The 24,084-nt window shown below is 38.1% G+C and overlaps 2 protein-coding genes across 5 annotated transcripts in view; one reads left to right on the forward strand and one right to left on the reverse strand.

Moving 5' to 3' along the window:
* Positions 1-1,510: 1,510 nt before the first annotated feature.
* Positions 1,511-24,052, reverse strand: ZGRF1 (zinc finger GRF-type containing 1). The gene is given in 30 exon segments (XM_031051083.2): positions 1,511-1,786; positions 2,812-3,073; positions 3,363-3,497; positions 3,624-3,800; positions 4,220-4,343; positions 4,668-4,795; positions 5,486-5,633; positions 6,458-6,535; positions 7,172-7,331; positions 8,536-8,795; positions 9,579-9,693; positions 10,320-10,466; positions 11,141-11,280; positions 11,960-12,147; positions 12,606-12,787; positions 13,072-13,210; positions 14,079-14,737; positions 15,772-15,922; positions 16,135-16,241; positions 16,321-16,423; positions 17,131-17,304; positions 17,739-17,767; positions 17,770-17,833; positions 18,503-18,579; positions 18,868-21,061; positions 21,426-21,611; positions 22,061-22,117; positions 22,241-22,321; positions 22,447-22,552; positions 23,973-24,052. Coding segments are annotated over 29 exon segments (6,399 nt in total). The 5' UTR covers positions 22,468-22,552; positions 23,973-24,052; the 3' UTR covers positions 1,511-1,673.
* Positions 1,994-24,084, forward strand: part of LARP7 (La ribonucleoprotein 7, transcriptional regulator) — a 49,283-nt gene continuing 27,192 nt past the window's right edge. Inside the window, exons 1-5 of one of the 4 annotated variants that reach the window (XM_034064842.1) lie at positions 1,994-3,044; positions 4,435-4,542; positions 4,946-5,043; positions 8,084-8,338; positions 22,164-22,306. The gene's annotated coding sequence lies outside the window, so the exon portion shown is untranslated. Of the gene's footprint in view, positions 3,045-3,629; positions 4,543-4,945; positions 5,044-8,083; positions 8,339-22,163; positions 22,307-24,084 lie in introns of those variants that run through there. The other 3 variants (XM_034064840.1, XM_034064843.1, XM_034064844.1) reach the window with 3 other exon arrangements.

Genomic DNA, 24,084 nt, shown 5'->3' on the forward strand with positions numbered 1-24,084 from the left:
TCAAGGACCCTTTTCTTTCTTGGATGCCTGAAAAGCAGGACTAGCTTGACCACCTCTGTAGTATTTAATGATTTGGTGAAAGGGCTTTTTCTATATTATTATTTTTGGGGGGCTGGGGAGGAAGGGGGTTGTGTGAGGAAGGAGAGAAAGAAAGTTTGGCAGGCTGCTAGCAAGCAGGGCCTATCTAAACTGGAGTGCACCAAACTCATTCAGCTCCTCCTTTGTATGGATCTTAAAAGCTGCTCTTCCTTACTCAAAATACTTGAGGGATTCTCTTAGTCAAGGCATTTCTAGGAGGGATTTGCTGGGAGGTGAATTCTCTTGTTTTGCAGACAAATGCAAACTGGGGCCGCAGATGAGTCTGAACAAAATAATCACATTTTAAGGTGTTTCCATTCATCAAAGGGAAAAATAACCAAAGGGAGAATAAGATTCCTGGGACTGGGGTTGTTATTGTGGCTGAGGGTTCAATCTCATGGCTCTTAGAGCAGTGAAGTGGCTGCAGAAGGCATGTTTGAAACCAACACATGAGGAACATCTCTTAGCCCCGCAAAGCTGCCCCAGTACAGCGCAACCTCTTCTATGTCTTTATACAGACACACTTCTCCCCCCCACCAAAAAAAAGGAGGAAAGAAAGAAAAAGAACCCTTCGCAAGTCACAAACAATTCAGGCTTCAACTAAGAAAACACAGAGTGAACCATATGGCTGGGGTGGCTCAAGTTGGCTGCATTTTCCCCCAGACAAAGAGGGAATTGAGAGTTGAAGGAAAGGAGAAAAAAAACCAACTTTCCGGCTGATGAAGCTGTTGTCTGGAGGCAATGATCCCAAATCTCATGGCTTTATTCCAGGCTCCGACTGAGACGTGATATGTCATATGATTAGCATCTTTCATATTTACAAGAGTGGTCCAGGCTGCTGGTCTTTAGAGAAAGGCGAGAAAAAGAAGGGGCATATGCTGAAATGGATTTAGCATTTGAAAGACAGAAAAGGGAGTGGATAAATACACTTAAACGAGGATTTAGTTTTACTCCTGTCGAGTTCTAATGGCTTGTTGATTGAGATTTTAGGGAGCTGGGACAGAGGTGTCAGCCAGAATTTAAAGGTGCCATTCAACCCGCTCTGCTCCTTCTTTTGCCCTTCTCTACACCCGAGATCCCGGCATTCCCTGGAGCCAGGAGCGGTGCCAGTGATGAAGGACGGGGTCTATCCTGGGGTCCCTAAAGGGGTCCCGGGGCTCTGCGAGTCTATCTCGGTTCCAGGGTCTATCCATCGGCCTCCCCGGCGGGCAGCGCCATCTCGTGGCAACGGGAAGAGACATCCGGAGCCGGCCACGTTGGGATGAAGGCTCGGGATGGAGTCTTCACCAATTCCTAAATGTGCGAGCTGACAATTGTTCTAAGGTACAAAGTTAGGTGCATATAACTACTCTGAAGCGTAATGAAACACTAACAACACGTTAGGTATGTTGTAAGCATACAAGGATTTCAGTTATCGAGTAAATGAGTCACTTTATTAATTTTTAGACATAGAAAGGGGCTCAAACCAGAAGTATGAGAACAGTGAGAACCAAACAAAAGTTTCCCCAATTAAATATAAATATTAGGTGTGCAATCATTCTGATCATTTTTATAGTCACGCAGTTCATCTTTTCTTCATCAAACAGGTTCACCTTTTATTCTTCCTTCTTACTCTGCTTCTCTTCCTTCTGATCCTCCCAGTAAGACTTAAGAATGTCATTTAGCCACTGCTCACACTGGCTTACATGCTGCAATCCATTTTCCCATTCTAAAAGCAGGGATAAACAGGATAATTACATCTTACTTTGCAGCATCCATCATCTAAGTCAGCCTGTGGTGATGCAAACATCTATTCTCCCCACATTGCTGTAATTGCTATCACATTGCTGTAACATTTCTACTTTGAAAACTGCTCAGAGTTCAGCCATTAAAGAGATGCTTCACTTGATACCAACCAAGTAAGTAACTTATTATTTTGGTACTTTTGGTACTTTTGTTTGTCTAGTTCAAAGAAAGTTACCACAGAAGAATTTCGATGGTGACAGGTGCATTTGTTGGGTTTTTTTTACAGCAGGATTAGCTTTCAAATGCATAAATATTTACAGTTAAAGTTCACAGCAAATTCTGTGACAACTGTAAAAAAACTGATTTTCAAAACCTGTTTTTCCCCTCTGTGGTCTAATGAAACAACCACATCTATTCAGAAGACAGTGACCTGTAAGCAAAGCAATTGGAAATTACCTGGTAGAATTAGCCCATTGCCAATAGCATTGGGTTTTTTTATTAGCAACTCAGAATTTATCTTCCAAAATCAATGAGTCTCTACTTACAGAAAGATGCTACACATTTTTATTTCCTTTATTTAATACCATCTATGCAGAAATATTGCTGTGTAGAGGAATGTGTTTATAACTTGTTTCTGCCTGGGTCTGCTATGTAAAACAAACAGGGAAAGGACCAGAAATGCAGTGTTGGGTTTCAGCTCTTGGTTACTAGTGTGCTTTGTGTCACTGTCTGATGGCATCAAAGGAAGAAAAAGAAGTCCCATTACCAGATAACAAATGCCCTTCTAGTCTAAAACCAGTTTGCAGGTAAAACTGCAAACATGCAGCTTGCAAATAGTTGCATTTTCCTGACATATATTTTATATGTAGTAAATATACTGGTTTATATAGTATGCATAGCTTATACTTTCTATATTATATAGTATGTACAGAAACTATAAAGTCTCTTACATATAATTACAGAGGATGAACTGCATGATTTCAGAAATAGAGAAAAAGAAGCTACTACCTTTGCAGTGATGAATTACTCTTCCCCACAGTCTGTTCCTACTTAAGCAGGACAGATTCCCAATGATCAACAGATGTCTCCTTGCTCTTGTCAGCGCAACGTTCATTCGCTTTTCCGAGTCTATGAACCCCATCTGCCTTGTTCTTACACAAGACAAAACAATGATCTCCTTCTCAGATCCTTGGAATGCATCTACAGTGGACACCTTGACAGCTTTAATTTTGGAAAGCTTGGTATGTACTCCACAGAGCAAGTTCTGAATCTGTAGACAAAATATGGAAGATGAATGAGTTTCTAATGAGTTACTTACTAATCACAGCAGCCCTTGTTATGCTGTAGCTGACTGGGTGAGGAACAGCTCCAACTTTACCAAGCAGATGACTGTTACCCATCCTTATCACATGTACCAGTTTGTAAAAGCCCCTGATTCATTTGCCTGTCCAGTGTTTCTTTCTCACTTCTAGCTGACTCTTCCTAGTTAAACCAGAGCTTAAGTGTATGCTAAACAAATATATTGAAGAAAACTTTTATTGATGATATGTTCCACGAACCTTACGCATCTGTGACTTATAAAGAGTAATCACACCGACTGCAGATCCTTCTATTCCACTGCCAATCAGAGCCTGGGTAAGCTTGACTGTGAAATGAGCTTCTGGCATGTTATAAAAGCTGTTGTCTCTTTCAATCTGGAAATGGGGAAGAAGATGACTTCAATTTAGCTCTCACAGGCAGCAGAATGCAAAAAAAAATAAAAAAAGAAAAAAAGAAAACCTACAGTATTGAGATTTTATATAAAAAATCTAAAAACTTACTTGCTCTACCCCATTAACATTATAAAAGCACAGTGTTGGGAGCCAGTCCAGTAAAGGACTCCGATCTTCCTCAGAAATGCCGTCTATCAGATTTCCATCATAGAACAGGTCATTGGCTATGGCACTGATGGCAGGGTGGCATCGGTACTGTGTGCGAAGAACTATTGCTTTATGTCCCTAAAGAATTATGATACAGGAAGTGTGACAAGGAAAAAGAATTACTAAATGATTTGCAATGCCAGCTCGGGCGATTAAGATGTAAGAGGAAGAAATTCCTGCTGTAAGCTCGCTTAACCTTTGTATATTCACTTCAACTAAAGTCAGAACAAATACTGTGGCCCCCAGTTCTTCTACCTGGATGGAAAACTGCACAAAAAGGAGGGAGAATCTGTCATTTTTCAATTCTTCTTGTTTTACATTTGTTATGCTTAGAAATTTCCAAGCACTGTAAAAATAACCTTTATGGAGCAATGCGCTACAGTGGAATCTGCATCATTAAAAACCAGGCTGAAACACTAATCCTCTCACGACTGAACTCTTTCAGTGACTTCAGTGGACCTGCAGTTCACCCTTCATCTCCAGTTATTGGTACATACCATTAGACAAAGCCGGTCAAAGAGAGTCTGCTCCAGTCCCTTCTCATGAACACTCTCAGATCCCTGAATAGTTGGTGGCAACTGCTTAGGGTCTCCAACAATGACTAGCTTTTCACATTGAAACCTAAATAAGAATGTTAAAAATGAGAAAAAAATCTAGAAAAGGATGGCAAACTAGTCATGATGAAAGCATGTGCTGTGTTTATATATTACAGGTTGCTTTCCATCAGGCTCCCTCCTCCATTGCCCTCTTTCCACCTGAAAATAACTCAAGGCACTGAAGAGCAGGTCTCAATTTAAAATCACTCCTCTTGCTTTCCAAGGTGAGACCTCAGAGTTCATGTTCTTGAAAAGATGTGTAAGTCTGGTAAGTCTGGCAATTATTTGAGGTTGTGTCACTGCTGACTTGAAGTTATTTCTCTGCTGAAACACAAAAGGAAGGCTGTACCTTGCAATAGGAAGGAGAGAAGCAGGTTCAGTCATCTGACTGCACTCATCTAGAATCACAACAGGAAACTGAAGAGAATTCAGACAAGGGAACAGGCAGGCAGCACAGGTCACTCCAACCACTTTCACCTTGGTTAGTAGTGAGGGAAAAACAGGTAGACCAGAAGTTAAGATGATTTAATAGTTAAGCTCTGCGCAGCACGTAGCTATAGTTTTGGCAGTTTTGTTGCATGCTGTGTTGTACTCATGTGTCTCAAAAAATTATGTTCTAACTTCCAGTAAAAGGCACTGTGGAGATGGATCCAAGGACCATTTCTTATGCTTGGGTTATTCAGAAATTGAGATGTTTCTACAAGAAGTAGCAGTAATCTTAAGAGGTAAGACTTTCATGAAAAGTTACTTCAAATACATTTGAAATCTTCTTGGCAGTTGATGTGCTAGGATAGATTTAACTCAGTGCTTATCTTTCACCTTTATGACTACACATTTTAGTTTCAAGATGGCAGTCAGACTAGCTCTGCTGAGAGATTTTTCTCTCCCCACCTTGTAAACCAGATTGGCAATACTAAATCGGATTGCAATCAAGTTCAAAAGGGGTTTTTGTCTCATATCACTAAACAGAAACCACAAGATTGACTCAGAGAAGTTACACACAGGCAAGATGGTAAGCTCCATCCTGTTTTAGTCCTAACATTCATTTTATTGTTCAAAACTAGAAGTTTGGCAGGTGTGAGAGGTGATTCCCAGTTCCCATTTGCTGGACCTTGTGGATAAGACGGAGTGAATCCTCCCTTTCCCATACCCTCACTTTGACTCTACCTGTTGCAGTATGGTTTTATTGGTCCCCAGTTTGTGTTGCTCAATACTCTTCCTTACATATATTTTTTCAGCTGGAGTTAAATCTTCTTTCATTAGAGTAAGGAGTTCTTTTAGCTGATCATTTTCGTTGATTGAGCCAGCATGTAAACTTCAAAAAAATTTTATAACATGCATTACAATGATTGAAAATAACAGTGCTTTCAGTGTTGGGTGAACACTTAATATAAGGAAATAATCATACTTTATACGTAACAGCTCAATGCACTAAATTAATCTAGCTGAGATAGACTACTAGAATACCTGTTTTAAAACAGATCTTTATCTCATCAGCTCAGACCCTTCCACCCCAACCAGAGACAGACATGTAGTAAATGACTCCTCCAAGTACACAGCTGAATTCAGAGTGGAGTTAAGACTGACAATCTGTTTTTCATTCATTTTATACCCTTGCTATGCTGCTGACACTAAGGAAGAGAAATTTAATCTTTATTTGTCTTGAACTTTACTTTTTTCTCTCAAATTGTGTTGAAAGTGCTATGTAGGTTGCTTATTTTTAAGTAGTTAAAGGACAAATATCGGAACACTACAGCAAAGATAATTTGGATAAGTAGTATGGAATTCATGAGTTGTTACCAATAATTCACTGGACATGAAATTTATGGTGACTTCCTCCTAGGTCTTAGCACTACAGCACTAGATACCTATTTCAAGTTTGCCTGTTTTGCATTTTCTCCTTGTGTAAACTCCCAAATTTGTAACTGCCAATATTTTGTTCTCCTCTACTAATTCCCTTCAAAAGCATCAGCTCTGTTAAGCAACAAGTGGCACTCCCAAATCAAGGGGATTGTGTGAGGCCTGAACCCTGAGATAGGCATAACACATTTTGAATGGCATTTCCATTGTTTCTGTTTCAAAATAGTCATTTTACAGCATGCATGTTATCGTGAATCTTAGATTCATGGAGATTCTTACCTGTGGGGTAGAATTGCTTTAGTGATTTTTCTGATGCTTCCCACTCTGATAAAATCCTCAAATCCAAGATCGAGTAGACTTCGACAAAAAAGAGATGATAGAGGTTACAGAAATGTAAAAGGACATTTTGAAAAATACAGCCTCTAAAAAGGCTAACAGACACCTTACAGCACAAACCTCTGATTACCCAGATGAAGTAACTCGGACCACAATTCATGTAAATCAAAGTAAATTACCTCATCATGATTCATACCAGAAATGCTTAAAGACTTAATGATTCTCCTCTCATAAACAGTCTTCCATTTGTACTTGCCCTTCCTTCCTTTACCCTTCTAAACCATGAGTTTTATTTCATGTTAGCTTCTTGCTGGTGTTTCACAAGTCTGACTCTCTGCCTCTTCCTCTCTCTCCATCCCCCTTTCCCCTACTGCTACTTCCTAAAGATTTGTGAGCACTACTTTCTGTCATGATTGATTTTACTAGTAAATTTACTGAGGAGTAGAGCTCACTATTAGTCTTTGTGCAGCTAGCCTTAGTCTTTTAGCATGCACATGCTGTGCAAAGGAGCACGGGTGATCTTAAAGCCCATGTGTGACACTTTCTAGGGAAAGAATGCCATCTTTCGAGGTGTTATACTGGAATTATACCACAATTATCAGCATAATTATCTTTATTATGTTCATTACTGTTTTTGGAGCAGTTTCAGTAACCTACCACAGGAGTACCCTGTCAACAGCAGTGTTGGTAGAAGAAGCAATCAGAACTTTCCATGGAGCTGGCCTTGAACCCTCCATAGCTTTACTGCTTTCAAAGAGCTGTACTAGGAACAAGATCACAACAGACAGCAGATAGCTCTTCCCAGCTCCAAAACCACCTGTTATTTCAAGAGAAAAAAGCTGAAGTTACAAGTGAAACTCTTCAAGAAAGTACAGTTTTAATCAGTGATAACTTAATTTTATATGATGATTCCTGGAAAGACATTGCACACACTTGCTTCAGCAGCTCTGGGTATCCAGGGGCAACCAGTTGCCTTACACTTTCCATTTCCTGCATGCAGTAAGTTTGTAAAAACCTACAGAAGGGAAGTTATAGTATTTTGTCTAAATTTTCTGTTTGAATACAGGCATTACTTGGTAAGGAGTTTCATCATTACACTGAAACAATACAAGTATCTGCATGCACATCCCATAAGCAAGGTGAAAAATAAGGAGTTTGAGAGATGAGTATTCTGGAAAGATTGATAATTTAAAGTAGATTGATGTGCCTGACAGCCTAATAAAAGCTCAGGCGATTTAAGTGCAGTGGTACTTGCACTAAGAGTGTCACTATTGTTGATTTGTTTACTTTGAAAGGATCTGAGAACTTGCATTTATAGTAACTGCTTTTCAATACTGATTTTAAACAAATAATCTTTGAACTAGGGTGTTCCTAGCCTTGCTTTTTTGTACATTTTGAAAAGGGATAAAATAAAGATTTAAGAAAGTATAAAACAAGGAACATTGTATAATAGAAAAAAAATTATATTACAATATAGCAGAGGTGTGATACATGACAAAAAAGTGGGTTAATATGAAAAAAATAAGCTGAAGACACTAAATAACTTTTTTTTCTTTTTTATTTTTATAGATTCTGTTCTAGGACAGAACTCTACTTATGTGAAATTCTTCAAAAGGCAGAATGAAAATTCAAGGACCAGAAGCTCCATGCTGGGGGAATGGATGTTATAATGTCAACATCATTATCAGTGTGACCTCATCCAGGAAAAGAATTTTCAGGGAATGCAAGAAGTAGGCGAGGAAAGCAATGTTACAAAAGAGTTTAAAAGGATATTCTGTGCACAGGGACAGCTCAATCAAGCTCATCTCTTGTACTCCATTTAAAGTAAGTGAACATTTACCTAGATATAAAAATCTCCCTTTAAGTCTGCCTGGAATTGTACATATATGATTAAGGAAGCAAGACTTCTGTTTCATCACAATGAAATATCCCTAAATTCTCTCAAACACTGGCAGTATACATGAACTAGCATTTCTGCAAAGATGCAATAGCAACAAATGTCACAATTATTTGCTGTTTACCATGTATGATTGTGATAGGGAAGATCTGACGTTCTTGCACTGGATTGGTGTTTTCACAGGAGGTCATCATCTGAGCTATGTGAAGCAGTGATGTAGCTTGATCTGGGTTCAATGAGAATGTTTGGATAATCTTTTTAGCTAATCCCATTGCCACTTCAGTGCTGACCGGTCTGTCCATTGTTGTGCGTTTCAGGCTGAGGGCAGGTGGAGTAAATTTGCTTTTCTTGACTCTATCAGTATCAGTTTCAAAATCAAAATTCCTAAGGAAAATACAGTGGTCAAAAGTTGTGCTATAATACTGCATATATGCAATTAGTTCTGATATTCTTGTGTTCCTATGTTCTGATATTCATGGTTCTGATATTCTTACTCTCCTGGCATTGAAATGCTGAGGCTTTGTGATTAACAGCCACTGCCCCTTATTACTTCCTGGGCAAAAGCTGGATCACATGAAAAAGGCTTTTGGGTTTTACCATTCTTGCTCTATGTTAACAGTTTCCATCTGACTTGCTTCAAAGGCACAAGCCTGACAGAATTAAGAGCGGTAGAAGAACATAGTCGGGGGCAGCATGGATTCATTTAATTACTTGTTTTATACAGTGAATCACAAGCAGTTTTGGAAATATCCCTATATTGCTCTTATTCTCCAAGAAAATATTTCATATTTAAGTTTTGTGTCAAGGGATGCTAAACAATGGGAAGGGAAAACAGTTCCACTGAATCCCTGTGAAGCATACTCATTACCTTGATACAGATCAGTTAGTGACTAATGTTATAATAATGCCTAATATATATGTCTAGGTTGTAAATTTTAAGAAAAAAAAGAACCCTACAAAATTGTAATTTTGAGTTAAGCAATTAATACATTTTCTTGTCCATAGAAATGAAAATTGCATTATCAGCAGTTCTTTGCACTGTTTTTCTGTCTTCAGTTTTCCTCCTTCACTTTTTAATAGGGCAGACTCAATGGTGATTTTGTTCGTGTTTGTTCTGTACCTGTCTGCACACTGTATGCTTACAGTATCACTCAAAGACTAACTTACATTTTTAGTAGATATGGTATTAGCGGTAATGTAGATGGATTGAAGTGCTCCTCTATATTTCTTAAAGATGCAAGCTCACCACTAGCATTGCAAACCAGCAGGGCATGAACAAACACTGAAGGCCACAGAAAGACAAGATTAGGAAAAAGTGAAATTAGGCAAAATTTTTATCAGCTAGATAAGTGAATTACAAAATGCCAAAAGAGGAATTAGCTTCCTGTAGTACAAACCAAGTTACTTTAAAACACAATGGTGAAAATAACTAAAACAAGACAGATTTGGTTTTCCTGAATTTTGAAAACCCCATTTTTAGCCATTCTACATTGTAGCAACAAAGGCACAGAAAGAAAGGATGGAAGAGCCAAATCACAGGTCTAATACATGGCTTTTTATATAAATTCTCCATAGTGAGTTGTTTGGGGTTTCAGTTGGTTTGTTCTTCAGGGACAGTGACAACATGCTCCTGTTAGCTGCATTCCTGACAGTCAATTTGCATTCTATATTATATTATTTACTACATTATTTATATTATCTCCATTTCTTCATCCCCCTTTCTTACCAGCCACTTTGCAGGTTTAATTCCACTAAGTACTGTGTTCAAATTACATACTCAAATGTACAGGAAAGAAAATACTGGGAATAAATTAATAGAGATGTTAGAATCTCATCCTTCACCACTGGCCAGATTTTTCCCTCAGCAGTTGTTTGCCACAATTCTGAATTATTTGGTGTAGAACTCACTATCTGATCTCCAGTCTGAAGGACAGTAGCCTGTCAGTGGTAGCAATTCTATTTCATTGGTGGAGGATGGTCCAAAGAAAGTACTAGTTGCAATGAAAGTATCAAGGGGATCAAAGTTGAGAGTCTTGGAAACAACCCAAATATCATCTGTTAAGAAAAACGCAGAGTTGTCATGAGCTTCTACTGCTATCTTATAAAGAAAATGTAGCTAGGCAAAGCAACTCAGCATTTACTACACTGCAAATTAAACCCTTGCTAACACCAAAGTAGGGGGCATTAGAAAATCCTAAGTGCTTGTTCAATTCTGAAAGACTGAATAGATAATTTGCAATTCCTCTAGTAGTTACTGTCTGAAATTGATGATGACTGTGAAGTTCTCTCCTGGTGCACTCAGCAGCATTTGACTTCTGATAGATCTGAAGTATTCTCAGTCTAGGAAGTATCTGAAATAAATTACTGAATATCCTCCAACTTTGTTAGATTTTAATAATTTAGAAGAAATATGCAACAACTGCTAAAACACCAGTTTTTACATGAAGTTTTTCCTTAAATATCATCTATTTGAATATTGGCTTTCCTGAAACTTAATGATTTAGATTTAACACACTTCAAAGCCAAGGACATGGAATTTATATTTTTCTGAGGCAACTGAACAAAAATGATGTATTAATGAGATAGTTCATTGCCCTTCTAGAATGAGAATTATCATGTTTGTCAGGAGTTTAAAAATAGGATTTGTTTTTCTCTTTAGGTGATAAATTAAAACTTTAAAAATCACAATGTGACAGGGACAATACTTCTGATGCTTAAGATCTGCTCACCTTTGCTGTAGAGAGAATAATGCTCCTTTCTGCTTAGTTTGAGGTATAATTTGGTTTTGGAATCATCATCAAATCTGGCAGGTTTATCCATCAGTTTCTTGAACTTCCTACACGACTGTGTTTGAATTTCAAAGCCTTCCCTGTTAAATTGTAATTTTAGAGTATGTTCACAATCAGCACATTTTGGATTCACCACAAAAATAAGCTCCACAGATTGAACTGAATTATACAGCGCAGACCTTGGTAGTTGTCCATCATCTTACATTACCAAGTTTTAAAGACATTTGTCTTGACTGCGAAATAATTCTCTCTCATACAGACAGAATTAAATTGTTTCCCTTATGGTTAAGCAGCACAGAATAGCCTTCAATACAACTTCTAACATTAAAATTAGAATCACTAAGAAAATAAACCAAATTCTCTTATGAAAGATGAAACAAACAGTAATTCAAATGCAGCAGCCATTGGGGATTTCATTAAACAATCAATCAATTGCTGGGAAGAAGTTTTGATTCTTGCTGAAAAGAGTGCTGACCTGAATGCTGAGTTCCCTCACTAATTTGGTTTTGACATTTCTACACAGAACTGTAAGCCTCTTTTAGCACAGTTAGTAAAAGTGTCTGTTAAATGCTAGTGAATATACTGGAATGTTTATAAATCCTGCAATTCACATAAGCATATGTGAATCATAGAATCATAAAATCAGCTCGATTGGAAAAGACCTTTAAGATCAAGTCCAACTGTTACACCAGGACTGCCAAGGCCATGTCACTGAGGATCTCATCCATGCAGTGAAGAGTGCATAGCATTTCAGAATACCTCACTGAAAGCTGGCATTCCTCATAGAGAGAAATCTTTTGACTTCGGAGGTATGTCCCAATACTTTTTATATCATGAAGTACTACGCTAGGTCTGGATTTTGTCTGTGTGGGGTTCATGTCTTCTATCCACTTGAAAAATGAACACTGCTCAGCTTTGGGAGCATCACAGGTATAGAATAAACGACCCTGGGAAGAGTGAAGAAAGGAAGAAAAAAAAGACAATTAGGACATCAAAACAAGGGCGAGGGGAAAGTAAAACAATAGACCAGTACTTGCTGCTATAGAAATAATCAGATAAAGAGTTGTGGTTTTGCTGTCTTGGCTGAAAACCACAAGTGTCTTCTCAGTACTCTTAGCTTCGGAAGCCAGTATGTGTAATCACAGTTTACTGAAATCCCACGTAACCAAGAAAATTAAAAATTCAGGTCTTTCTACATAGATAAAACTGTTTCTGTATGGAGGAAACTATTACATCAACAGTTGTGGACACTAGTGGATAGTACAGCTGATCTTAAAAGTGATCTCTATAACACACCACTTTAACCTGCAGTTGTAAATCATACACAATTGCCCTATAATTGTTCACACAATAAGGTCTATTACCAAACAAACACCCCAAACTGTGAACAAGAAATGAGCAGCACCTTGTTTTGACCTTTTTTAGCCATAACAAGCTTAGCAGGATGCATGTGATGGCACAGTGGAACACAGCTTTCCTTGCTCTCAGTTTGCTTATCTTTCAATGAAATGTAGAATGATATATCCACTTTTGAAAGGGCTTTGTGGAATCTTTGGGACAACTCAAATAGCATTATGTTCAATTGTTCTTGACATAGAACAGAGAAGAAAATATTAGTAAAGCCTTAAAATGGTTACACAAGTATACAACATTCAAACAAATATGTTTTCATTTGACACTTCCAAATCTAAATCAAAATATTTAATCTCATCCTAAAAGAAACCAAATATATTTCAGTATATATCCAAATCCAAGAGTTGTTCCAGTAAGTGATATTGATTATTTCTCTCCCTGTCATCCTCCTTTGTGAAGTAGCAGAAATACACTGTTTAAAACCAGCAGCATTTTCCATAGCATGGTGTTATACCTACCTATCAGAGCAGCTTTAAAAATCTGTTTGTACTGAACATGAGACTGAAACGTGGCTGGTATGAAAGTCTTCCTTTTAGGAAGGTTTGCATGTTTTACTTTATCCACATGAGGAAAAGACAACTCACAAATTGAAATATCCTAAAAACCATAAAAATAAACCATTACAACTTGCAACACCCTGAATGAGACAAACGTTGATAAATGGCTACTTTGCAGATGTGCCCAAACCTATCCATATTTCTTCTCTTTTTCCTTTTTTGCTTTTATGTGTTGTGCTCACAGTAATAAGTACAACTAAATAGAAAACATCCAGAAAGCCCCTGGAAGTTTCACTATGAAAACTGTGAAAGCTTTTTAAATCCCCTAATTTCATATATTTATATATTTGGATATATATATGTGTATATATATGTATAAACCCCACACAACATGTATACCAGTGTGTGTATGAAATACAGTAGTAATTTCCACATGCCTACTTCACATTTATGACTTTAAAGAACTAGAAAACACAGCATACTGAGTTTGTGCCAAAAAAAAGGGGGGGGGAATCTAACATTTTCATTAATTCTCAAACACAGTGATCTGGGAACTTCTAAATCTTGGCTTGGGGTTGGTTAAAAATCAGAGGTGGTCATTAAAACAATGCTGATTTTGCAATTAAGAAGAAAAATTTATTGAAAACATGTTCTTACTAATTACAGATGACAAAATAGCCAAACAGCTTTTATTTCATCTTGCTGCCATCAACGTTTAGATGAAGAATCTAAACCTGGCAGCACATGTGCTAAGGAATTACCTTTACAAAAGATTAGTCATGGCACTTAAAACAATACATCAGAAGCTGCTGTTCTGCAGCTGAGGCTATTGTGTTATTACATATGTAAAAACTTTGCATTTGATCATACTGATAATATCTTGCAGGAAATCAGATCAATGCAGTTTCTTTGTCCAGAAAAATGTTTTTCTGTCACTTCTAACTCTATCTGCTTGAACAGTTACACACCTGGCTGGATCCTGTTGCAGTGTGGCAGCTCAGATGACTTAACACCTTTTGTGTTGCTTCAGACAAAGGTGTCTGACAGAAGTGTGGAGAAAGTAACTTCCTCTCTGAAATCAAATCTTGGTGGTTGGTATTTGCAGAGCATTTACCAAGGGTGCTCTTTGCTGTCAGTAGAGCTGCAGAATAGGGAGTGCTTTTATTCACAGTGCTGCACTCTCCTGTGTCACCCACCAGAATTCCAAGGAGGTTTTCAGCACATATGTCATCAGTCACTTCCCTACCATTGCTGTTTACAGTTATCAAGTCACACTGAGCACTTTTTTGATATTTTAGCCACTTGCTTTTTCTATATTGTGAAGTGACATTAGGGAACACTGGTTGAACAGATTCCCTTTGTCTCTTTTCCTTATACTCTCCAAACACAGAGGTTTCATAATTTCTGTCCTTGGGGCCAAAAGCACTGATAGGAAATACCTCTGACTTGTTGCATAAATTGACTACCGAAGAGCCAAAAGGTTGCTGGGCCTCCTCACTGTCAGTTGAATAAACTGTGTCAGGAACCTTCTCAGTGGCAGGAAGAGTGACAAATGGAGTTTGTCTTTTAACTGGGGGTTTGACTCTTGAGAGGTTGCAGTCCTCTGGATGGCTGGATTTCTCCTGTGCTGTAGGGCAGATATATCTTACAAGCAACTTGCAGCACTTACAGACAGTAACTTCAGATGTGCAAAAAGAAGATATGAAAAAATTCTAAGTTCTTCCTGTGCAGTACCACACTACATTTCCATTCAATGTGATTTCCACCGATTCTTTTAATACGTAAACCCCAACATTCAGAACACATTTCTGTAGGCACTCTACTTGTATAAAAAAAAACATGTGGTAGAAATTATTTAAACATTATTATGTTTTGGAGGTCATTAATCTGATAATCTTGGTAGTAAGTGGCAGCTGCCAACTGGAAAACAGCCATCTTAACATTTGCTCTTTTCCAGATGGATACCCACAACTGTGTACATTAATGTTACCCAATGTAGATAAAGAGGCTTCTATCTAGTTTCACAAGCATCCTTTAGGACTAAATTCACTATCAGTAAGAAATAGCAGTCATTGGTAGGTGCCAACTGGAAGTGGGTCAGAGGACAGCTGAATACAGAAGAAAACTTATATCAGAGCAATAAGTGAAATCAGTAATAGGAATTAGAAGTTTGGCTTACAGCCTTTTTTCCCCAAAAACTAGAAGCTCATTTTTCTTTATAAAATTAAATCACTCTACTGAAGTCTTTTTCATAGAATCATGGAATGGTTGGGTTGAAAGCGACCTTAAAGTTCATCCAGTCCCAACCCCCTGCCATGGGCAGGGACACCTTCCACTAGTCCAGGTTGCTCCAAGCCCTGTCCAGCCTGGCCTTGATAATTATGTTCAGAATATAACTGGGGGAGGGAGCATGAAATTCAAGGCTAATTCGTCTGATTTGGAAAATGCTGTTAGAAATTGTGCTTAAAAATGTAACACACACCCCTATGAAAGACGTGTGATGAACACAGATCTAAATTCTGTAGTTGCCCAGACATATCTGTCTTACTTCAGCACCCAGGGCAACTGTCTATTATAGTGCAACTCACTGTGCTTCAAAACTCCTCAGAGATTTTCCAGCAAAAACACTGCAAAGTGCAATTATAAACTATAATTTCTTACTGAAAATAAAATCTGAAAGTTCCAGTCCATTTGGCAAGATCCTCTGTTTCAGGGGCTCCTGGATGCCTCCAATGGATTCCTCACTTCCTGAAGCTGGAGAAACTGTGAGGTCTGGATCAAGTGAGGAAGTCATTTGTGCTGATGAAATTATCTACAGATGAAGAATTAACATGTCAAGTGAATGGCTGGAATAAACCATTCTAGCTTTGTTGTCACTATTCTCTTTCTTACTGTCTCTTTTTCATAGAAAATTGAAATTATTCTGAGTGTTGACATAAAACAGTTTTCAAAAATTAGAAACTGCTACCATGAACATATAGGAAAAAAAGCCCAAAAGATCTAGAAGAGACAGTCAATTCACACCTTACTGGGTTTCCATGAAGTCCACTGTGTTTGTCTCAAGTCAGAAAGTGATGGTGAGCCTGACACTGTCCATGGTGGAAATTCAGAACACATGTTCAGTGCCAATGCTAGGGAAAACACACCAAGGCCAGAAGTCATGCAGATGAATTGTTCAATTACTGCCATTCTACTTCTACTTTCACTTACAGGACTGATCTGGGTTTGACTCTTCAGTAATGTCAGGCTTCTTCTGAAAATTCTCTTTCCCAATAAAACTGGTATTCCCATGGAGACTTCCTGAATCTGGAGACTTTACCAAAAAGTATAAGCAAAAACTTGTTAGAAATTAAACTGTTTATCTTCTTTATATAAATATTATCTTTCTATTTCTAAGCTTATTTCAAAATCTTATTTCTAGACAGAATTCTTCAGTATCTCCAGCCCATTCTGGAAATAAAAAATGAAATATAATTTCTCTTAAATATACACTGCATTAGAAAAACATACTTTGTTTAACGTTGTATGCAATGTTTCTTTGCATCCAGAGGGAACAGAATCATTACCCAGAAAAGAAAGTTTTAACCCTTGATTTGGAACTTTCTTAGCAATTCAGTACCAAATTTCAAATCTAGCTGGGGTGGATATTTTACTACCACCAGAAGGAAATGATAATTATAAAAGCCCTCTGCCACTTTTCTCTAGAAGAAACTGCTTTGTTCAATGTCACACATTATGACTTATCTACGTTTTTCAAAGTGAAACTCATCAGAGAGAAAAAAAAAAACCAAACCGCATTACATTGTACAAATGCAAAGTCCTATAACAAAGGTAAGTAAAATAAGAGTACAAATAATTGTCTAACTGCAAGGTTTTAACCACAAAGCACTATATTCAGGTCTTGGTGATCTTGATATAATTGTAGTGTTGTAAAGTTGAACTGTCTTTTATCCTACATTTATAGGAGACTTTCCTACCCTAAGGTAAATAAGAATAACTTTGGAAAAAAAATTATTTTACCTGTCTGAAGTCAGAAAGGACATCATTGCTTGAAAACAGGGGTGACAAGAATCTCTCAGCTGCAAACTCCATATTACCTGTGTAGTGTTGCCCTCCCAGCTGTGAGCAGGGAGCTCTTGACGTTATCTCACTAGCTGCTGATCCCCTTACTTGGTGCCCTTGAAACACAACAGCCTATATGGTATATTGGAGTTATCATTAAATGAAAATAAGTTCTGGATCTACAGTCAGTAAAGGTACTTGTCAGACATACCACAAAAATAATATGTTGGAAACTAAGGAAGAGAAAAAAAAATCCATGTATTTCTTTTTCCTTTGCACTCCTCCAACTAAGCAGCAAGAAAGTTTTTGAACAAATCTCTGTCAACAGAAAACTGATATTCTGATCTAGTGTGTTTATGCCTTCTTTTTCTATTGTAAAATTCAAGTTTAAGACTCTCAATGGAAAACTTCCCACGGACAAATGTACTGAAAAACAATGAAAAGCCCATTATGAGACTTGAATACATTTTTATAAGGACTAATTGTGATACATAACAAATACTAAACCACAGAGTTGAAATTTAAGAGGCACTGTTCATTATACTTCAGTTCCACTCAAATTGTACCTTTGGCTGGCAGTCAGGTGTCTCGGGTCTCTTTGGTAGAAAGATGTTGGTAGAATAGATGCTTTTTTCTGTAATAAATTGAGCACATGGTTGGGCTGCACAAAAAAGTATCAAAAGCTCATAAGTCTAACAATTTAATAATTATTTAAAGTGAAAAGTTAAGAAATCTCTTACATTTATACAAGAGAGCATTTTAAATTACAGCCTTTTAATGTGGAAGCCAAAAGAACCCATAATAGGATAAGAAATGTATGTTTCTTTTTCAAATGGGACAGGATAATTCAGTCATTTAATCTAAAAATCTTTCTTTCACTTTGGATGGATTGAAAGAAAAAGTCTAGTGAGAGCATTAGATAAAAATCAATATGAAGCATGAAGCAAAAACAGATGTACAAACATATTTCAATCCAAGAGCTAAAATTCTAGGAAGGCCATGCATCCAAAAAGATAATGAAATAAAAGAAAAAATATCTGGTAAAAGAAAATGGGGTAGGGAAGAAGTACCAGACAACTAACATGACATTAAACATAAGTAAATATTACAATTTGCATTGTTTCTTGTCATACATTAGGCCTCCTGAACATTTATTGGCAATAGGGTCTGCAGGAGGAGATCTGGTGTCCACTATCAGCTTTATGCTCGATGTTTCCGAGCAATTTCTAGTTCAACTTCTGCAGTTTCACAAACCAAGAATTTTATTTTCTAGAAGTGGAAAATGAATAGATCTTGTACAGGTAGATATGCACAGTCAAAAATTGGTTACCATAAGGCCAGAAGAATCAAAGTGTGAAGATGCCTTTATACTTTCTGAGTAAGGCATTTCTGTAAACTGTTTTATAGCTATGACATAGAAAAGCATAGTAAGTTACAATTATGGTATTCTTTGTACATGAAAACATCTGCATTTTACTGGGCTTGCAAACCTTGCCCATGCAAATAATTGCACAGATAGAATTTAACCAAACTAAAGCAAAGATACAGCTTTGGAGGCCACATATTGCATGAGGCAATCTTTATAACACATCACTCCAAAAATATGATTTCTGAATATGGACTGTCCAGTAGGAAAGATAATAGTACAGAAGTCGGTTACAGTCACATAGAATTCACTTTAAAATAAAAGCGGACCTTCATCTTTCACAAGGGTTTCAGATATCTCTTCAGAAGTCTCCGCTTCATATAACATGCTATTACTTCCCTCCATCTTTTCTAAGCTTTCTAGTGCTGTGCTATGTTGAGTTAAAGCTCCTAGAAAAGCGACGTTGTCCACCAAATGAAGAAATGATGAATTGTCAGCCATTGCTGGGCATTTCCTGCAATCCATTCCTAACTGTTCACCTTTGCAAGCTTCATGAAAAGCATTTATGCTCTCTGCATTTTCAAACTCAGTTTCAGATATTGCTGTTTCCTCTGGAAATGAATGGCTTTTTTCTAAAGGGCAGGTAGAACTTCTGGAAAGGAGACTATCCTCCTTATGTGGAATGACAAATACCTTTTGAGGGTTTTCTGCAATGTATTGAAATGAGGCACAACTAGGATCTGGTTTTTGTGGCAAAGCCAGCAAAGGACTGTCTGCTTTAATGTCATCACTCTCAGTACCACAGAAGTGTTCTAGATCAACATCTGGGCATTTCACACATCCAAGCTGTATAACATCTTTTTCAGTATTTTTGTCCATTGCAGAAATTATTCTGCTGGTAGAAATACATGAAATACTTTCAGCTTTTTCAAACATACTGGTTTTAGGGTGACATTCATTAATATTTGTGTCACCAAGTGAAAGATCAGGCTGCTTGCTTTTCATCCATGACGTGCCATTAATGGTATGCACTGCACAGCCATCAGGATCCTTCTTGTCAATTGTGGCTTCAATACTTACTTCCCTTTCATTAATCTCTTTTATGTCATGGCCATCACCCAAAAGTTCCACTGCAATTCTGGTTTGGTTTTCAGAGTCTTCTGCAATTCTACCTGTGTCTATGACATCGCTGTCACAAAGCTGAGATGTTATACTCCCAGTGTAGTGACTTCCATCATTCTGTCTGTTAAGTGCTAAACATTTGAGTTCTTCGTTTTTACTGTGTGCCACTACTTCACAGCAAGAATGAAGTCTCAGTGCAGCATTTTGTGCTCCATCTCCTCCCCTTAAGCAGCTAGGACTTTGTGAAAGGTTGTCTCCTGCAGTGAGCTTATTCTGAGCTCTTTCACACAGGTCTTCATTGTCTGTGTCATTAAAATCAAAAGCCTCCAGTAGATTAAAGTTAACTTCCATCACCTGTTCATCTGGACAGTCTTCGCTGTGCATACTTAATTCCTCCTTTACAGTTCCAGTTCCAGTCAATATTAGGTCTGCAGAGAGCTCCAAACTTCTTTCTGAAGCTTGTTTTGGCTGAAACACACTTTGCAACTTCATAGATGAATTTTCCTCAAGATTGTTACTTCCTAAATGCTCCTTGTATCTGGAGAGATTTTTTTCCAAGGTGATTGGATGTGCTGAATACAGAATGTCACCTGAGGATGAAACAAACTGACTGTCACTCACTCTACTCATGGTGGATTCAGGTAGGAAACAACTACTGGTACTGCAGGAATCTTGTAAATCTTGACTTAAATTATTTGTCTTTTTGTCAAGTCTCTGTCCTGTGACATCTTTATCACAAGGTTGTCCAGCTAAATTTAGAAGCATGTCAGCATTACATTCCTTGTTATCATATGCGGGTCCCTTCGTACAAGGCAGATGCTGAATATTTTCCATGAGTCTTTTGGCAGGCTTGCCTGAAAATGTAGATAGGATTGTGGTTTTTCTTCTGTATACGCTATCTGTGTTTTCCGATGCCTGAAACCTAGAAAGACATTCTGTGCCTTGAGATGTTTGCTGTCTGTATCCTTGGGCTGGTTTAGACTTCAAAAGAGCCAGAATCTGTGCTGTGCTCCTGATGCTGTGTGACATTGCCTCATGAGCACCTCTCCAACTACTAGATTTGGTGTGCCTAGAAATTAGAGGAGATTCAGGCCTCATAATGGCTGACTGATCAGGGTTTTGCTTCTCTGTCTCCTCACATCTGTCAAGAAATGGAGCTGAAAGTAGTGAGGGGGGAGACATGCGTTTGCTGTTATTCTCTGTACATTTATCTTCATGAAAGTCTGCAGACCAACTTGTTTTTGCATCCTTCTGGCAAATCGTAGAAAATAATGGAGAGGTACCATAAAGCTTTGATGGAAAAGCCCCCTCACTCTGCTTGGATAAAGGCAACATTGTTGGTTTTTCTCCCTCTTCCATTGTTGATGTTATCTTTTCAACTTGACGTGGCCCTCGGAAATTCTAGGGGAGAAATGTTAAATTAATTCTGCTCAGAAATCAACGTCACATTTTGTAATCAACTGTTGAAAGTAGGGCACACTCCATAAAATGTATTCTGCTCAAGTAACACATGACAATTCCACATGTGTATAGAAGTAATCTCAAGCCCTTGTGATATTCATTGTAGCCTTAGCAACAGCAATCCTGCTAAACCAGATTTAGTAAACTCTGGAAAAAAATAGCTACCTGTAACACTTTCCAGCTTACAATTCAAAAAACAAACAAGAAGACATCATTTATGTATTTACCATTCATTAAAAGACGTGCCCTTTGTGTTTCAAAAGGCATGTTCACATTAGACACGGCTTTTGAAACCAAGACGTACCGTAGATATCATTTTCAAGCCAACAGACAGATGCCTTGGAGGTGGGACACCGGGTTTTACACCATTCCTATCCACTGTTGGAGTTTCTGCTTCCCTTGGCTGGTCTTCAAAAGATTTTTCATTCACTTTTACTGCTTCAACTGTGATCAAATAGCGTTCACTTTCTAAACAGTCTCCAGCATTCACCTAGGAGAGAGAAACAGCAGTATACATGAGTGCCATGTATCAAACAATTACAGTCTTATAGGTAGTTATAGACTTCTAAATACTTTCATGTAAATATTTCAGAAATTTACACCTAGTATGGCACAGCTGCCTGATAAATATGTAGTTTTATATATATATATCACTTAGCTTCAAGTTATGCGTATTTAATGTATCAGTATAATACACTGCTTTTACCCAAAAGGAGTAAATTTCCATAAAACCTCGACACTGGTTCTGGATAAACAGTATGACTTATCAATAATTAGAAGCTGGTTTTGCTTTGCATTACTAGCATTGTGTCAGACTTTCGTATCCACTATAAGAAAAAGTACTACCTCAGTTAACACGTAAGAATTTGAAATGCTTCCTGAAACACAAAACACAGTCAAGTATAAAAATCATTAAAAACCCACCCAAACAAAATATACCTGTGATTTTATGAAAATACTCTCCAAACATTGTCCTTTATCATCAAACAAGACAGCCTGCAATGAAAAAATAGAATTTTAAATAACTAATTTTGTTTCACAGATACACCGGATTGCCACTGACAGTCCAGCAGTAGCAGACGATGTTAAACCCAGGGGTATCAAATCTGAGTTGCTCACCTTATTACTGCCATTTCTGATCTTCAGAATTCCATCTTGCCACGTTTTTGATTTTTTCAGTTTTTGGTGAGTGTATAATACCTGTTTGAAACACGGAAAATGTTGACATAATGATAAATAAGAAAAATGTTTAGATAATACAGCAGCAACAGGGTCTTCTGAATTTATTTCTACATAAATCATACACAGTGTTAAAAATAACTTACAGTAAATTCTTGAGAAGACATGGCTTTGGCAGAACAATTATCCAACAGCTTATTTCACAAATATTTACATCTTCACATGGCTGAGAGACAAGGAAATGTTCAGCATCTGCCAGTGTTGTAAAGAAAATGTGTTAACAGAAAAATAGATGTCAGTTCATTTTATTTTATTTTTCCTCAAAGAGCTATATGCAAGACAACAATGGGGTATAATGTAGGCATTTTAAAGAGAAACCTTGGAAATAATCTAACAGACTGACTACTGGTAAAAAAAAAAGCTTTATTTTTATGGATGCCAACATATTTTCTAACTTTCATGGATATTTATTTGTTTAAATGAGTGGCTGGCAGCTCTGAAAACTCCAGTGATCTTGCTGCTATTCAGACTTAACAAATCATCCTAAACATGCTACACTGCAGAAAAGAAAAAAACCAACCCAAAACCAAACCAAAACCATACAAGCTATTAGCAGAATAATTTTACTGACAGTTTATTGACTCTGGACTTGGTCATGCATGCTTAATTTATGGCAAAGATAACTGACTCTCAAAACCAGTTACCCATGAAGTCATATTTAAACTTAGGTCACAGTAAATTTTCAAACTGATAATGAAACCAGGAGCAAATCATTATTTAGCCACTCATCTCCACAGGCTGTGAATTACTGTTGCACATGCTGGCTTATAATATTTGATCAGTGATGAGATTTGTGTGTCCGTGCTTGGGACCTTAGCGCAATCCATTAGCATCACTGCAATGGAAATAATCACAAGAGACAGGGTGAGATTGGCAGCTGCCCATACTGTCAAATACTAGAGGAAATCATTAAAAATACTGTAGGGACAACTTTTAATAATATTTGAAGGGACATGGCTTTAAACTGACAGAGGGGAGATTTAGATGAGACCTTAGGAAGCTTCCCTGTGAGGGTGCTGAGGCGCTGGCACAGGGTGCCCAGAGAAACTGTGGCTGCCCCATCCCTGGCAGTGTTCAAGGCCAGGTTGGACACAGGGACTTGGAGCAGCTGCTCCAGTGGAAGGGGTCCCTGCCTGTGGCAGGGGTTGGAGCTGGATGAGCTTTAAGGTCCCTTCCAACCCAAACCAGCCTGGGATTCTAAGATGGGGAGAGATTCATGCTGTTTCTTATAGCTGCCACTTTCTTAGCAGTGCCCAGCTGTTTACTAGGGTAAGAAAAATTAATACCCTTAAAGGATATGTAATTACTCTTTTAGCTTTTAAAGGGAGGTGGCTGACCTTTAGTAGCTTACTGTAATTTAATATGGAATACTATGGGAACAGGGATGAACAGGACAGCTGCCACCGCTCCTTCATAAAGCCCTGCAGAGACCACTTTCACCCGATAAACCCCTTTTAACCCACCAGCCACCAACTTTTCCCTCAGTACAGCAGGTTTGGACCCACTGCGGGTGTCCTACTGCGGGGCAGGACCCACCATCAGAGATCGCCCCTCAAGGACACCCACCCCGTTCCTAACCCCGGGGGGGCCCTGTCGCCCCCCTCGCACTCACCGGTGCCGGACAAGCAGACGGGACTGGGCCCACGGACCCCGCCGCGGCCTCCGCTCTCTCCCTTCCGCGTTCGAAACTCCCCGCCACGGCGTGACGTCACCACGCCACCAGA

The sequence above is a fragment of the Melopsittacus undulatus genome, chromosome 7, assembly GCF_012275295.1.
Source record: "Melopsittacus undulatus isolate bMelUnd1 chromosome 7, bMelUnd1.mat.Z, whole genome shotgun sequence".
Classification (NCBI taxonomy): domain Eukaryota; kingdom Metazoa; phylum Chordata; class Aves; order Psittaciformes; family Psittaculidae; genus Melopsittacus; species Melopsittacus undulatus.